Raw genomic sequence first — 16,199 nt, 5'->3', positions numbered from 1 at the left:
TGAATTTTGTGTATCGTTGCACCCCTAATATATATATATATATATATATATATATATATATATATATATATATATATATATATATATATCATAATAATCTGACAATACTATAATATGGTAAATGGCCTGTATTTACCTCAGGCAGCAGGAATTCTGTGTCAATTCACAGAAAATATCATATCTTTAAATGTGGAGCTGCTGAAAAAAACAGAAAAACCCCAAAACTTTATTTTTACTTTGTGCTGGTCTCAGAGGCAGTGGCAGCTACAACCGTTAACTGGAACTTATTTCTTGCTGCTTTGACTGAGATTTATATATGTGATGGAGTCCTTCTTTGGGCTCTGTGTATTTGCTGGAGAAAGCTGTTTGGTTTGCATTCAGCAGGTTTGTGACACAGTCACCTAATTTCCCTCCATCAGCGCGTGGGCGCTGTTACATAATTAACAGCCACGGCTCGGGACACAGGCGTCCTGTTAGAGATAATCAGCAGAGAAAGTAGGTCAGTCTGATCCGGAGCTTCATCACGCTCACCTGTAGCTCATCTTCATCACACCACTGGTTGCCTGGAAACCTGCTCGGCTTTAAAATCAGACCGCTGGCTCTCGTTCAGTTTTATCGCTCCAGAGGATCTGACCACCGGAGACAAACCGCAGACCTTCAGGATCAGATCTCACACACACACACTTGTTTTCATGCATTTGTGGGGACATAATGCTTTCCCTAGCCGCTTACGCTAACCCTCGCCCTAACCCTCACCATAACCCAACTGCAACCCTGCCACTAAAACCACACTGTGAGTCTCAAACATGCCTGCATTTGGTCCCTATAAGTGTAGCGGCGTCCTCACAAAGCTGTGTAAACCTGGCACACACACACACACGCTCCCTGCCTGAGAAACAATCAGCAGGCTCGTCGGCTTCATTCATTCCTCGTTTGTGACGACTCAGACCCTGTTACCATGACAACAACGCCTCCTATGGCTTACTCTCGTGTTCATTCAGCTCGCTTCCCAAAATGCATCTGTGTGAAGTTACTCTGTGTGTCTGAACAAGTCTCGGCCTGCACCGCCTCAGCTTCCTGTCTGTGTGACGTCATCCTCACAGGCGCTCACACAGGTGGGATCAGGAGGACACGGGATATTCAATAAATCCCAGATCGGGGTTCTCTGAACCTAATACGCCACGAAGGTACACAGGAAGCTTTTTATAGACGTTACTCCTGAACTGGAGCAGGAGAGATCTGCAGGGAAGCTGGTCATTCCTTACTTCATCTTCGGCTCGTGTGATTGGTCAGCTGCAGAAGTTGTTGGCGTGTTTGAAATGGATCTGTCCAAAGCTTCAGAAGTGTAGCGTTAGAGATCCATCGTGCACTCAGAAGGCAATGCGCTGTAGCTTTAAACCTCGTCATCATTAAAGACTGGATGGTTAACCGTGGCGATGGTATCCACCGCCACATGGACCCAGCGTAGTCTGAATGACCCTGCTGAACTTTGCTGTGGACGTTAAAAATGAATAACCTCACCAGCAGCATGGCTCAGTGAAAGGGAACTGTTCCCACGGAGTGTGTAATGAATGATCATTTTCACTTGCAGGGTTCCTGCAGGTCTTCCTGTGGTGTATATTCTCTTTTCGGGCCTTAACCTCTGGGGGGTCCTAGAAAAATGCATACACTATCGGACCTAGAGCCACAAATCGACCACGCCCAAAAAAGTGCTATAAAAAATTTATATATTAATATTTTATTCCACTTTAAATTAGCCAATCTTTTAAAACTACTTCTCCCTGAACTATCCATGTAAAGTTTTAATTATATTTCGGGGGTTTTAACCCTTTTAATCGCAGTTTAATTACATGAGCGCACCGTTTTTTTTAGCCCCCCAAAACAAAACGGAATATTTTTAAAAAAAAACATTTGAAGTAATATTTGATTGTTATTATAATTAGGCCTTTAGATGGACTAAAGATTGGCACCAACCTTCATTTCGATCGCCTTTTTTTTTTTTTTTCAAGACCAGAAAATGGTCTCCAGGCGGCAAATGCTCCTCCTCTAGGCCGAAATCAGTGCATCCTCCCGGGTTAACTCCCGACGATGACCGGGGCATGTTGCGTCGGACCCCTTTTTCCAACACACACATCCGGTACCACGTCACAACAAATACGTCATTTCCTGTTGATTAAAAAAAAAATGCACCCTCAAACGGTCCTAGGGGCCGAAAATGGTCCCGCCCGATCAGCGGGCGAAGCCGCTGCTGCACGCCGGAAATGAGGCTTCGTTTCCCGCAGGTCTGTTTAAGCAGCCCGCTGTTTTCCAGCCCGGGGTCAAATGTGGAGCAAGGGCGCCACCCGGTGGACAAATAAAAAAATTACAACTCTAAGGCCAGTACTGCAAACGGAAACGGAAACATAACCGATCACGATCGATTTGACCGTAATTTTTTTGCCGTGAAAAATAGCGTTTATAATGGGTTTCAATGGGGCACAAATCGACCACTAGGACCGATAGTGTAAGTTTGTCTGTAGCTTAGCCACTGAAGCTAATTTCCGGAAGTCATACTGAAATTTTAACAGTAAATGTGACCGAACTTTTTTTTGCAGACTTTCGCTATATTCCATTCAACACAGTGCAAATGGCGTGTAAATGAACAATGAAAAATGGCACAAATCGACCCAAGACCACCCAGAGGTTAACAGACACCAAAGTTTTAACTGTTTGATGTCTTTTAACCATTTTATCCTCAATCTTCAAGTCACCCAAAGTTCAAGAAACATAAGGCTAAAACAGCTTCCACACACGTCTGTCTCCTGCTTCTTGTGGTCAGACTTTCCACGTTGACTTTGTCTCAGAGTTCAGCGGGACTTTGATCCCGTCAGACTTTCCAAACCGGGTTCTCGAGCCAGCTCCAGGAACCCTCGATGCTTCAAATTGGCAGAGGAAGGGCGTGATGGAGCAGCAGCAGAGCAGAGACAGAACCCAACTGCAGACACAAAGATGTGGGAGCGGATCCTCCGTCCATCCCAAAATGCTTTAGACGGGAATTCTGTGTTTTCAGTGGACGAGTCAGGAGCGTGCTCCCAGTTTTTAAAAATCGTTTTAGTTTTTATTCTTAAACGTAGGGCTTTAGCTTTGACGAACTTCATGATTGTACCGAGTTCCCACCGCAACCCACATGGATGCGCACGCTCTGAGTCAGCTGCACACACACACACTCGGCTGCATGATAAAAACATGATTATCTCCTCCTGCAGCAGTCATGCGCTCTCACTTCCTGTCTGCGGGTTTTTACTGAGGTCGTGTGGAGGTCGAGCATAAAAACATGGAACTGCGACTGCAGAGCGTTTGTTTCCAGGAGCTGCTCAGTCCCTCGTCGATGTTGCCCTTCCTGCCTCCCGTCTCACGGGCCTCCCTGCAGCGCTCAGGCCGCCGGGGTGAAACCGCAGGTCAGGTGTTTGTTCCGGCGCTGAGCCATCTCCATGCACACGCATGCAGGTTATTGTGATTATGTGATGGCCTGCAGAGGAAGCACAGAGGCAGAAACAGGCTGACACAGCTCTGTGGGAACGTTTTATTACATCCAGTAACGACACCTGTGTCCTCTAATTCGTGTCTGTGAGACCGACGAGGGAAAATGTGCGTTTGTTTTATATGAAACAATAACACGGACATTCTGTTTATTATGGGATGCTGCTGCCCGACGTTTGTGGTGACTGCAGGCTGTAAGACAAGTGTTTCCCCATCAGCATTTTCAAGCTCGTCCTCTGGGGTTGGGAGGATTATCCTGCAAATGTCGTCTTTCAGCGCGTTCCTGTGTAGTCGTAAGAGTGCTCGTTCATACCTGACGGCGTCATACAGACGAGACACCACACTCGTTTGTACACACGTCGCACACACGGGACTAATCGATGGTGGTTAAGGTTAGAGTTTGGGCCTTTTTAGAGAACTGTAGCCTGTTTGCACATGGTGATGTGGACAGGGGCAAGCACTGCCTGCTAGCTGCAGTGTGTACAGGAACATTGTTCTGAAAGGAGGAAAACTGTCTTCCATCTGAAGGCCACCAGATGACGCTAGCTATGGTTGCAAAAAGATTTCTGGTCCTCTTGAGGATTACGTGATGTTAACATATCTGCCGTTCTGGATGTGTGACAATCCTGTAAGATCGAGTGAGTGAAGCCTCAGTCACACAGGTCTAGAGACCGGTCTGCAACCGTCTGGTGACCTCCGGTCGTGGGTGAAAAATCTGTATTTCCTGGCTGATTGCGAGTGGTTGCTGGAGGTTGATGGCAGTTGGTGGGAAAATTATTGCTCAAGTCTCACAGGTCTACAGATTGATCAGGGAGCTCCTGGCAACCACTGATATTCCCCAGTATTCCCCAACTGATTGGCAACAACTTCCATGTGATTGCACTGATTGCTAGCATGCTGCTCCAGTCACAGCTTGAATGGAAGAGATGAACTTAAACACCAATCAGCTGCAGTGAAGCTGTGAAAAGTTCTAATTGGTAAGTAATTAAACAGTGAGAAACATCTTCGTGGTCACGTCCGGGTTTTAGGAACCAAGGTGACGACGATTGTGGAAATGTTCATCTCAGAACAGACTCCGGGACATCACGAGTGTTACATCTGTCTCTGAGGACTGACTCATGTTTGGAGCCTCCAGTGGACATTAGAGGAACTGCAGCTTTTGGCATTTCTACATTGTCATCATTTATTTATTTATTGAGAGGTCACTGCTGAATCAATAACCAGCGCTTGTGCACATTAGTGAGGATGAGAAGATAGATGGAGTAATAATATATCTGCAAAGGTACGATTACAGTCACTTTATCCTCCAGCTGGCTGAACAGAATATTGCAAATGTAGCAAATAGTGAAAAAGTGAGACACGTGTTGAGGACGGATAGCCGGATATGGACAGAAGGAGGACAGGGGAATGTCGGTAAGCCAGCCAAACACATCAGTAATACGTGAATCACCACAGACCCTCCACTCTGAACGAGACGTTTGGTGTCAGTTTCTGCTCTGATGTCCTCTGGGCAGCATTTGAAACCTGTTTTGTTCTCTGAGAGCAGAGATCAGTGTGGAGTCTCGGGGTGACGGTTTTATGGAGCAGTGGAGCTTCTCAGGCTGAATAGAAACTTGATATTTGTGTGTTTGTGAGCTGCTGGCCTCGTTACGTCGGGATAAAGTGGAACTACACACGATCTCACCCACGTCCAGAAAGAACAAACATTAAACATGACGAGCTCTAAATAAGATTTAATTTTCCCCTGCAGGCCTTCCCTACGGCTGGGAGGAAGCTTACACTGCAGACGGAGTGAAATACTACATCAAGTAAGAGTGTTTTCACACCTTCATGGGCTGAATAACCTCATACAGGGATTGTGTTGTTGGGCTCGTAATTACAAGTTCAAATATTCAAATATCACATTATGTCCAAAACTATATCCAGGGCTATAATGCTGGATGATAACGATGGATCTGCTGTAAGCCTCTTTCAGATGGGATTAACAGAACGAGGCGCTGGATAAAGATTCCCCACAGTCCCTGAAAATTCAGCCGTCCAACTCTGGATTTATGGGATAATTACGGAGTACAGTCTGTAATGATCTGAACATCAGAGCACAAAGATGATACTGACGCTGATCGGTTTCAGTTAATAATACGGATCCTGGAAGTAAATGGAAATAACAATGTGACTGTATTTACCTACAAATACTTCACTGTAGATGTTTTTTTGAGTTTGAGTAACTGTAAGGTTTCAGAGGAGTTACGGCGTACCTGCAGAGCTCGCTGTGAAACAGGAAGTTCACATTAGTCAAACTTTAAATCTCATTTTGCTGCCAGAAGACACTTCGTAGTTTTCACTTCACAAAACAGCTCCTGTAGGAGGATTCAGTTTCAGGCGATCGATAACGCTGAACAAGCTGCTTTTTCTCTGTTTCGACAGTCACGTGACCCAGACGACATCATGGAGCCCTCCCGGGTCGAGCGGCGGCGCCCCGGAGCTGACGCCTCCACCTCAGGAGACTTCAGAGGTGGGGGAAGGGTGTGATGGAGAGGCGGTGAAGCAGAGACAGAACCCGACCGCAGAGATGAAGATGTAGGAGCCAATTCGCCATCCATCCCCGATTCCTCTATCATTACTGCAGTCATGTGACACTTATATTTATATACATTTATAGCTGTTATAAAGCAATTCAACGTGTAAATGTATGTCTGCGAGCAAACATCATTTCAGGGTTACTAACAAGAGCCCGGCGGGCTCGTCGTTGAGCTAGTGTCAACATTTAAACAGCAAGAAAGTGAAGAGACACCCTTCATGTTAGCACTGACGACGCACAGTTTCTCCATCAGAGGGCGTTCGTCGATGTTTTAAGCTGCACTGGCATATTTTCTTAAAAAGAACTCATAAATAAAGACACATAACAAATAAGATATTTGTTTCACGCGTGTTACTCGTGCAGCAGGAGTAACGACTAGCCGTTAGCTTTAATGTGCAAACAGCGCCAGCTTTATGTTCTGGGCGGAGCTTCAGTTTACATTTCGGTGTATCGCTGGCACGTGATGTTAGCCAAGCTACAGTAAGCGCCGACTCATGACTTAAGCAACACGACTTCCTGAAAGTCAACCGCCTCCTCTGCTCACTTCCTGTTACATATTTCCTGTTCCTGTCGTGGATTTTCATAATAAACATAAAGCCTGTAATAATGAGAAGAAGGTGTACTTTATTGGTCCCCGTGGGGAAAATCCCTCTCTGTATTTAACCCATTCACTCAGTGAAGCAGTGGGCAGCCATTGGGCGCCCGGGGAGCAGTGTGTAGGGACGGTACCTTGCTCAGGGGTACCTCAGGGTAGCTGTTCAGGGGAATCGAACCCCCGACCTTCCGATCATGGGGCCACCACTCTACCTACTGAGCTATCCCTGCCCCCCTGAGGTCAGAGTCTCAGAAAAGTCAGTAAACTATGAGCGCTATAAACTATAAAACATCTGTGTGTCCTTTAAGACATGTATTAGCAAACAGGCTAACGAGATAAAAGCTCTGCATTTCATTAATGTTGCAGGTTTTTTGCACTGGTGACTCAGAAGCATTTGCCCCACAGACCTGCATTAGAAAGCTTTGTGGTCTCTGACATGAACACAAAGACATTTAGGTTGAACTTTCACGCCCTGAGTCGTGTCTGCAGGTGTCTGTTTGTTTTACTGCCGTGTAAAACGTTCTCTGAGCCTCGGCAGCGCCTCGCTCACCATGATGGAAAAACTGAAAGCACTTTAGTTTCTGTAAAGGTTGTGTCATTCTCTCCAGAAAACATCTTCATGCATTAAAAATGGAGAATTATGAAGGTCTGAGGATTCTGGGAATGTAATTTGTCTCTATTCAGTGTGAGCGCAGTTCTTTCTTGACCACTTCAGCCCGTCTCGACTCTCCTTCATTATGTTTTAAATTGCTGCAGCGCTCCTCTGCCTCCTTTTTTTGTCCCTGCTCAGTTTCCGGCCTTTTCTCTCGTCGCGGAGAGCCTCGCCGAGCGCTCGATATGCTTTTATTCCCAGCAACAGGAAGGTTTTGTCAGTGGATGCTGAGAGCTCAGCTAATCTGAGAAGGTCGACATTCCTGCTTCTGAATTGTCCTTCAGGGTCACTGTGAAGTTTGCTGCCACAAACTTGTTCAAACTAACAGGAAGTGTTTTTCTGGCTGCAGCCGCTCGCACGGCAGCCTGAAAGGGAACATCAGAGGATCAAAACAATCGATCAGATGGAGAACAGACGGACAGAAGGCGGCTCTGCACGAGTTAAACAACAGCGGCGACTCCATACGTCAAACCAGCAGTTTTTATTCGCTCACTGCTGTCTGACAGCAACAAAAAGTTTATATGAAGTACTTAGTTTCACTCTGATAGCGACGACGTTGACCAGCTGGCTTAGCTAGGCTACATTATCAGTTTGGAATATTAAAGTGATTTAAATGAACTCTTCTGCATGACTAAAAGGATGGTGGCTGCTGAACACCAGAGTCACGTTTGGCATCACTGCAGTCGTCTTTCTTTTGGTCATGCGATAACGACAGCCTAGCTGCAGGACACCGGCCCTCGAGGCCTGGACTTCCCCTCTCCAGGTCTAAAGTAACCACCAGTCAGGTCAGGGTCCCCAATAGGTGGACCTTGGTCCAGATCTGGGTCTGGATGCGGCTCTATATGGACTCGGAGCTATAACTAGATTGTTTTTCTAGATTTTTGTTTTGCTCAAGTTCGCTCGTACACGTGTTTCTGTTGTTTCTACAATGGTCACACACCAGTGACGTGCGTTCTAACTCATCCCACATGACATCTTTTAGCCAATCAAATCATTTCCTCAGTTTCGTCTGTGAGGAGAGCGGGGGGCTCACAGCTGACGGTGTTTTCATGTACATGTAGTTAAACTACACCTTAATCTGCAGACAGCTTTTCCTAATATAAAAGAAGATTATTTCAATATGACGCTGTTATGATGAAAACCTCCGGGTCACTGTGAAAATAAATAATAAACATAGTTGAGATGTTATTGAATTGTACGTCTTTCTCTTCATGACTTCAGGTTATAGTGAATTAAAACACACGCAGGTGTTTGTTGACATTTTGTTTAAAGTTGAATTAAATTTCCACCAAAGCCGTGAGTCAAGAAGACGAGAATTCAGGCAGCCAAGAGACGGGACAACAACAAAAACGGAAGAAAAGTAACCAAGAAAAATCATCCATCATTTTTCATCAGGAGTTGGTAATAAAAAGGGAGAAACACATAAAAACAGATTTACTGTAACTTCCTGTGAAAGTGAAGACTCGTCATGTTCGTGTGGTGGGATGTGAGACAATCACAAAGCATGACTGAAACGCCGGAATGATTTCACCGCTGTGCCGTCCCACATGCTGCTTTATTATTGGACTGCGGAGCATTATGTCATCGCTGTGGATCGATACTCGCGCGCTGTCTTTCCATTTCACGCTGGACTCTATGCTTTGATTTGTCTGCAGGATAATGAGTTTAATCAGAGTGAAGACGTGATTGGGCGAGTCGTGTTTTGCATACAGATGTGTGTGTTCGTCGCCCGTGGAGTGCACGAATGTGCCGCCGTGTGAGCTGAATGGCAGTATTTATAGTGCATGCGAGGCCCGAGCCAATAATCTTCCTGCCTCGGGCTCAAGCTTCGATTCCAGCTCAGTGCAGCTCTGAATATGTGCTGCTGCTGCAAACAGTAATAATGTGAAACATGCACATAACAGTAGCTAAACACGGCCTGATGCTCGACAGCCCTGCTGCTCGGGTTCAGACTCGTTTCTGGACTCGGGCAGGTTTAGGGTCTCATCTACTTCCTGCTTCCTTCCATCAAAGTTCTCCGTCTCTGCTCCATCACATATTTCTCTTCCTCTTCTGTCTTTGTCTCAGCTTTCTTACACTGCACTCCTGAAATGGATCAGCCATTTGTTCAGTCTGTGCATCCTCCCTCTGAGGCCCGGAGCTCGCCTCCACTGCAGGCCTTGTTTGTGGCTCAGTTTTAATAGTTCTCTGTAAACAACAGCACGCTCATATAATCCTGCTGCACGGCTGAAATTCTGCTTTACATAACCAAAGCTGGCCTGAATGGAGCGCTGACCTGCTGGTACCTTGTAAGACTCATCATCACTGATGTTATTAAGCAGGCCAATCTAACTGATCTGTTTGGGCCCGGCTTTCTAATCCATGCCTGACTGAGAGGTTGATGCAATCTGAGACCTCTCAGCATCCAGGTTGAGGCTTTGCAGGTTGTGTAACGTCAAATTTGGTTGTAAACTGTTGGGACAAAAGCAAAGAGGAGACCTGCGCATGCACACGTACACTGCAGCGTAGCTGATGTGGGAACAAAACAAGGCGATCACAATTAGCAGCTCCTGGAAATCCTGGAGACAAAATCAGTACCTGACCCACCATCAAACCTGCAGTTCCTCTGACGTCCAGCGGGGGTCAATCCCCAAACGCTCACACTACAGCAGTAATAAACATGTTTACTGTATAAAGACGTGAAGTTTGCATTATTGGGGGCGTGTCCTGATTGACTGACAGGTGGATGGTGACACAGGCAGCTGTAGCGGCCATCTTCACCTGAACATTTTTAATGACTGTAGTAACAGAGCTGAAGGCTGTTATTTAGCATTAAATACCAATTTATAGATACGGTTGTGTCTGTTTGCCTCCAAGCAGGGTTTTCAGCCTACGCACACACGCTGTAATGCAGTCTCTAGAATCACAGCTGCTCTCACTTCTGTACAATCAGACTCAGAGGAGTCGCCCCCTGCTGGACACCAGAGAGCGCACAGGGTTAGCTTTGTCGAATTTTCATAAATCACTCCGTGTGGGCTCTAACACTTTGTTATGAAGGTGTTAGTGTTGATCAGTGCAGCTTTAGGCTGTTTGAAAACGCATCGTTTTCTCTCCGTTTGGCCTCCCGTCCTCACTGAGGCTGCGTTTCCCCAAGGAAAACGCAGCGTTTTGAAAACGCTCAGAAAACGAATACATCTGAAGACAGTGCTTTCCTGTCGCAGTGTGGACAGTGAAAACGGAGACTTTCTAAAACGATGACGCATGTTTGTCATGTGATGCAGTCATGTGATGCAGTCATGTGACCAATTAAACTAAGATAGTGGAGGGTATTACACAGCAGTTGTTTTGTTTGACAGCCGTATTAAAGATTAATATAGAATAGAATAGAATAGAATAGCCTTTATTGTCATTGTACAGAGTACAACGAAATTGGAGTGGCACTCCCTTGGTGCAAGATAAATAATAAATATAAATGTAAAATATAAAAAGTACAATAAAATAATCGCAAGTACTCAAACAATAGTATGTACAATATATACAGGATAGCAGCATTAATATAATGACAGTATGAATAGCAGCATAATATAATGACAGTGACGGTATGGAATAGGTTCAATTGTTTTTGTGCTTATTTACTACGGTGATAGCTCTGGGAAAGAAGCTATCCCTGAATCTGTTTGTCCTGGTTTTATGTGACCTGTACCGTCGGCCTGACGGTAATAGTTCAAACAGTTGGTTGCTGGGGTGAGAGTGGTCCTTGATGATATTGCCAGCTCTGCTGAGGTACCGAGAGTTTGCAGTGACCTCCAGGCTGGGCAGAGAGCAGCCAGTGATCTTCTGGGCTGTGTTGATGACCCTCTGCAGTACTGTCCTGTACATGCTCCAGAGAGCTTTTCTTCAAATTATTTAATTCTCACTCACGTTTGCAACTTTGTACTTTTGTGTTACTCGTAGCAACAACTCCACCTCATTGTTAGTCCATTTAAAAAACTCGCTGCTTTTCCTCGACATTTTGCCGGAAAGTAAATAACGCATGCGGAGAACTGGAACGTAAGCGTTTTCAGACGTTTCAATGTGGACGCACAACTAGTGTGGACGCGGAGCGTTTTCAGACGAAAACGCCGTTTTCAAATCTATCCGGGCCAGTGTGAACGTAGTCATTGGCTGTATCCCAACTCAGGGTCTGCAGCCTTAAAGGCCGCATTTTAAGGCCGATTACGTCACAGCGACGCGACGAAGGCTGTCCCAATTCAAAGGCTGCTCGAAATGCAGCCCTCAAATGCGTCCTTCATTTCCCTGAATTTTAAGGACATGGCGGTGTAGACTTCGTGGCCCAATATATCCCAGAATGCATAGCGCGGCGGTGGGTGTGGATAATTTTGCCGAAAAAAAACGGCAGATGAGGGGCGCCCGAAGAGTAAACTTTAAGTACTGAATATTATGTCACTTATTTATGTGCAAATGTTTAATAACGAAGAACATTAAACATTACTGTTGGCCACATGTCGGCAAAGTCATGTGACATTAGTGACGTTTGTACTAACTTGGTTTTAAAGCCTTTACTTTAAAATATACGCCGTTCAATAGCTGAGCTTAATCTCACAGAGAATGATCAAAGCTCATGTAGAAACAAACAAATGAACAAAATATGTTCTCCTTCATTTCTGTCAAACACAGCTGTATGACACGTTTCCAGCTGTTAGTATCATGGTTGCTAGGCAACCTGGGCAGCGCGACGGAGGCTACACCGTCCCATTTCACAAGCCTCGCACTTCCGGCCTTAGCGGTCTTTGAGTACGCGGCCCTTGAGGATGGTTAAGGCTGCGTACTTTAAGGCTGCAGACCCTGAATTGGGATACAGCCTTAATATGCAGCCTGAAGGTGTCCTCAGCAGGTGTGTTAGCGAGGCGCTCACAGGTGCAGCGTGCGTGTTAACGGGATGAGTCAGAACCGTGTTTGGCCCAGTCCCCGCTCTGAAGCAGGCGTGTCTCGCCGCTGCCCTACTTTCCTCTCAAAAAGGTCATCACAACATCCCCATCCTTTAACAAACGCTGTTGCTAGGAGCTTTTAATGAGAGCGAGGCTGAGAGGGGTTTGTTGTTTGTTTCTGTCCACCGTCACATATGGCTGCATGTTAGACGAGCTTCACATCAGATCAGGCCTCACGAGGCTCCAAAGTCCAGGACACAAGAAATCACTTTCTGATGCTGTTCATGGTGGTCAGAGAGAAACCACAACACTGACTCCCTATGGGCACCAGCTGGCAACAGTGGGGAGGAAGAACAGTCCTTTGTCTGTGAAGGTTCTCAGTCATCCAGGTCATCGTAGTCTAAGGAGCTTGCAAAGAAAAGCGTCTGGACTTCTTTAAGTTGCTTGAAGACGTTTCACCTCTCATCCGAGAAGCTTCTTCAGTTCTAAGGTCAAATGGTGGAGAGTCCCAGATATAAACCTAGTGGGAGTTTCCCCCCACAGAGGGACAAAAGGACCCCCTGATGATCCTCTAATCATCTGGGCCAAGGTGTGAAACTGTGTCTTCAAGCAACTTAAAGAAGTCCAGACGCTTTTCTTTGCAAGCTCCTTTGACGACAAGAACAGTCCTACTCTTTCGAGATGTCCCTACATGTGCCACGACTGTCCTCTTTTGCTCGTCTCATCTCTTTTTTCATCTCCTCTGAAGAAGAATCTGCTCTCCTCTTTTCCTTCCCTCCCTCCATTCTTCCTTTCTCACTTCCTTCCTTCGTTCCACCCACACCTAACCATCCACAGACAGACATGAAGCTGTGTTAAAGCTGCGTGAATAAAGTGACAGAAGGGTGTTCAGGGTTTAGGTCTGGGCTCTGAAGCTGCAGCCTGGTTGGAGCAGGGACCTGTGTGAGGGGTCTGCAGGTCTGAGCGGAGCAATCGTGTTCTTCAAACCTGAACCAATCAGTGCGGAGCCCTGAGCGACCCTGCTTCTCCAAACACCTCACCGTCACATATATCACTGAAGCTCATTACGTGTTTGCAGGTTTGAGTCCGGAGACGTTTCCCTCACTGAAACGTTTCATCTGACATTTTTAATGTCTTAAACTCTCTCTGCTTCCTCATTTCCTTCCTCCCTCCCTCATCTTGTCTCCTCCTTGGGTTGCGTTTGTTTTTCCCTGTCTGAAGCACGCCAGGTTCCACGTGACTGAGCCACAGAGGGGCGGGGAGGAGGGGGAGAAGAGCGGGACACGGCGGGCTCTCATTGGACAAAAGTAGGTCAAGCCGGCCCACTCACGTGACCCAGCATACCTCTGCAGGCTGTGTGTGTGTGTGTGTGTGTGTGTGTGTGTGTGTGTGTGTGTGTGTGTGTGTGTGTGAATTTTAAAGGAAGCAGATTTCACAAGAATAAAAAGGCCTGAATGAAGGTTTCAGAGATAAAATGTCAGCACGTCTGCAGATCACGAAGGTTTAACTGCTGAGAGCAGAGAGAAGTTTAAACTCCACGAGAGACAAAAACACTTTCAGGGTTTGGTTGTTCCTGGAAGTTTCTGGATGTTTAGTCTGCAGATCAGAAACATTAAGAGATCAACCAGACGCAGCTTGCTCAGAATGAGCGTTAATGGAAAGAAACAGACAGAAATGCTGCCCACATGAGCGCGACTCAGGGATGATACGGAACAGGAAGTAAAATGAAGCAGGAAACACTGAACAAAACAAGAACTGAACCGATAAACATCCAAGAATCAACACTGATCGCACACACACTACACACTGGAATATTCTCCCATGTTGCTTGTCTGTGTTGTATTGTTACGTGTGATGATATCTGTGCATTCCTGGATTATCCTTTGTGTTACACTTTTTGATGGGTTTTTTCCTCGCTACCTAGCCTGACCTGTCTCCCCAATGTGATGTTTGTGTATTGTATGTACGGTTGGCAAGGTCTGTCATCTCGGGTGTGGGCAACTGCAACTGACAAATAAAAGCTCTCTCTCATCTCATCCTCGCCATTCGGCGTCGTTGCGGGCTGCGTCCACCTGACCCGTAGCTACGATGTGAATTTCATGTGACGTGGAAGCGTTAGGAGCGGTTTGTGGTTAGGTCAGAAGTTTAAACGTAGATTTCCCGCTGAGGCATAACTCAGGCGGTTGGCTGGATGTCGCCGTGCTCTCGGCGACCGCAAAATAAGAGGAAAACTATTACATCAGCAGCATTACAGGTTTCACCTCTCTTAAACCTACAGGGCGCCTTGTAGTTCACTGAGGGTGAACTCACTGTAGGACAGTGAGCTGCTTTCAGCCTAAGTCCTCAGGTGAACCTCAGCTCCGACCACGCCCTCTTTTTTCACCTTCAGAGCAAAAACTTTCCACAGGTTTCAGAAAATCACAGAGATTTTTCACTTCACTTCCAACAGGGAAAACACTCTCACCATGAAGCTGTCGCTGCGCAGGAAGCATGCGCAGTACGCTCAGCAAAGGCGTGTGTGTGAGAGAGAGAGAGAGCGGGGCGGGGTTATGGCTCCAGCTCTGACGTCAGCAGTCCTCCGTTCTCACACATGGACTCGGTGCTCGGTCCGCAGCCCGGTCAGGCACCGCCGCACGCGCACGCAGCAGGTCGTGTGTGCTGAGAGCAGCAACTTTTATTCTGAAAGGATTCCTTTCCGCGTGGACGTGAGGCCACAACGCGAGGACAGCGCTCACCTTACCGTGTCACACCTGCGGCTCTGCTCGGCTCGTTTCCCAGACTGAAGTCCCGATGCAAGGAGGCGTGATGGAGAAGATTTCCCGACACCCCGGCCCGCTCACCCCGCTCAGCCCGGGCTTCCTGCCCATGGCCACGCACGGAGTGCTCAAGTCGCTGCTGGAGAACCCAGTGAAGCTGCCGCTGCAGCACGAAGGTGAAGTGTGTGTGTGTGTGTGTGTGTGTGTGTGTGTGTGTGTGTCACATTTAAACTGTGCGTCAGCAGCAAAGTTTCCACAGCAGGAGAAGAAAGAAGAGTCAGTGTTTGCCGAGGTCACACGCGCACCGTGACAAACAAGCACCTGCAAACACACCTCTGCCTGTGTGTGGGGCAATAATTTAGTTTGAGGTGTGTGTCAGACTCGCTTCTCACGCAGAGCAGTTCGCAAACACGGAGGTCACAAGTGCAAATTCCCCGCGAGGAACCGGGGACGATTCTGCCAACCAGACTCTGTGTCATTTTTGGAGGATTTCAGGAAAGCGGCCCCGTGCTGCGCCCAGCTGTGAACTTCTGTTTTTCATGTTGCAAAACAAGCGTCTGAATGTTACCCGGCTCGGGCTGATCGTTCATAATTCAAAGAGTGATCGGAAAATATCGATATTCTCCTTCAGATGCTTCTTTTCTGCAGCCAGCTGCCCGAAAGTCAAATATGTGAACGCGCCGTGAGACACGTCTCCTGTCACTGCACACAGGTCCTGTTCCTCTGGCCTGTACGTGATGTTTATAACATGTTTATGAGTTTGTATCGTCAGGTGTAGACGTGAGCTCCGATCAGTGATCATTGTCCTTTAATCGACGTCATGACCTCCAGATTTACCTGACACTTTTGATTCCGATTAGAATCCATGTTGGAAGCGTCCTTTAATATAAAGACACAGAAGAAAATATTCCAGAGCTCAGTTTTCTTGTTTCTTCACATCTCAGATGTTTTATTAAGTTATTACTGAAGCTCAGGTAATGAGTCACCTGTGTGTGCTCGTCCTGATGGACTCTGTTGGGCTTTGTGTGTGTCCGTGATTGGACTTTATCCACCCTCTCGGTTAATAACAAGGACTTTATTGAGAGCGTCGTGCAGCTGCTGGTCGTCTGCAGGCCGTCAGAGTTCAGAGTATTTGGGGGTTTGAGGCTGCCGTCTCGCCCGTGTTTGGTTTCTTGTGGTCACGCTGAACCAT

General features: G+C 46.7%; 2 protein-coding genes across 4 annotated transcripts in view; both read left to right on the top strand.

The window, feature by feature from the left end:
- stxbp4 (syntaxin binding protein 4) overlaps nucleotides 1–6,100 on the top strand; it is a 58,372-nt gene extending 52,272 nt beyond the window's left edge. Inside the window, exons 21-22 of the mRNA XM_085360295.1 lie at nucleotides 5,270–5,327; nucleotides 5,944–6,100. Of these exons, the coding sequence (XP_085216421.1) occupies nucleotides 5,270–5,327; nucleotides 5,944–6,100 (215 nt within the window). The remainder of the gene's footprint in view (nucleotides 1–5,269; nucleotides 5,328–5,943) is intronic.
- Nucleotides 6,101–14,870: 8,770 nt separating this feature from the next.
- LOC146627474 (hepatic leukemia factor-like) overlaps nucleotides 14,871–16,199 on the top strand; it is a 14,670-nt gene continuing 13,341 nt past the window's right edge. For all 3 annotated transcript variants that reach the window (XM_085361741.1, XM_085361740.1, XM_085361738.1), the window contains exon 1: nucleotides 14,871–15,183. In XM_085361741.1, coding sequence (XP_085217867.1) covers nucleotides 15,042–15,183 — 142 coding nt within the window. In that variant the 5' untranslated portion in view covers nucleotides 14,871–15,041. The remainder of the gene's footprint in view (nucleotides 15,184–16,199) is intronic.

Source organism: Diplotaxodon limnothrissa, linkage group LG8, assembly GCF_057381915.1.
Source record: "Diplotaxodon limnothrissa isolate DT_005_m linkage group LG8, D_limnothrissa_male_GT1.1, whole genome shotgun sequence".
NCBI lineage: Eukaryota > Metazoa > Chordata > Actinopteri > Cichliformes > Cichlidae > Diplotaxodon > Diplotaxodon limnothrissa.
The sequence above is the reverse complement of the archived record's forward strand: the minus strand, read 5'-3'. Positions and strand labels throughout refer to the sequence as shown.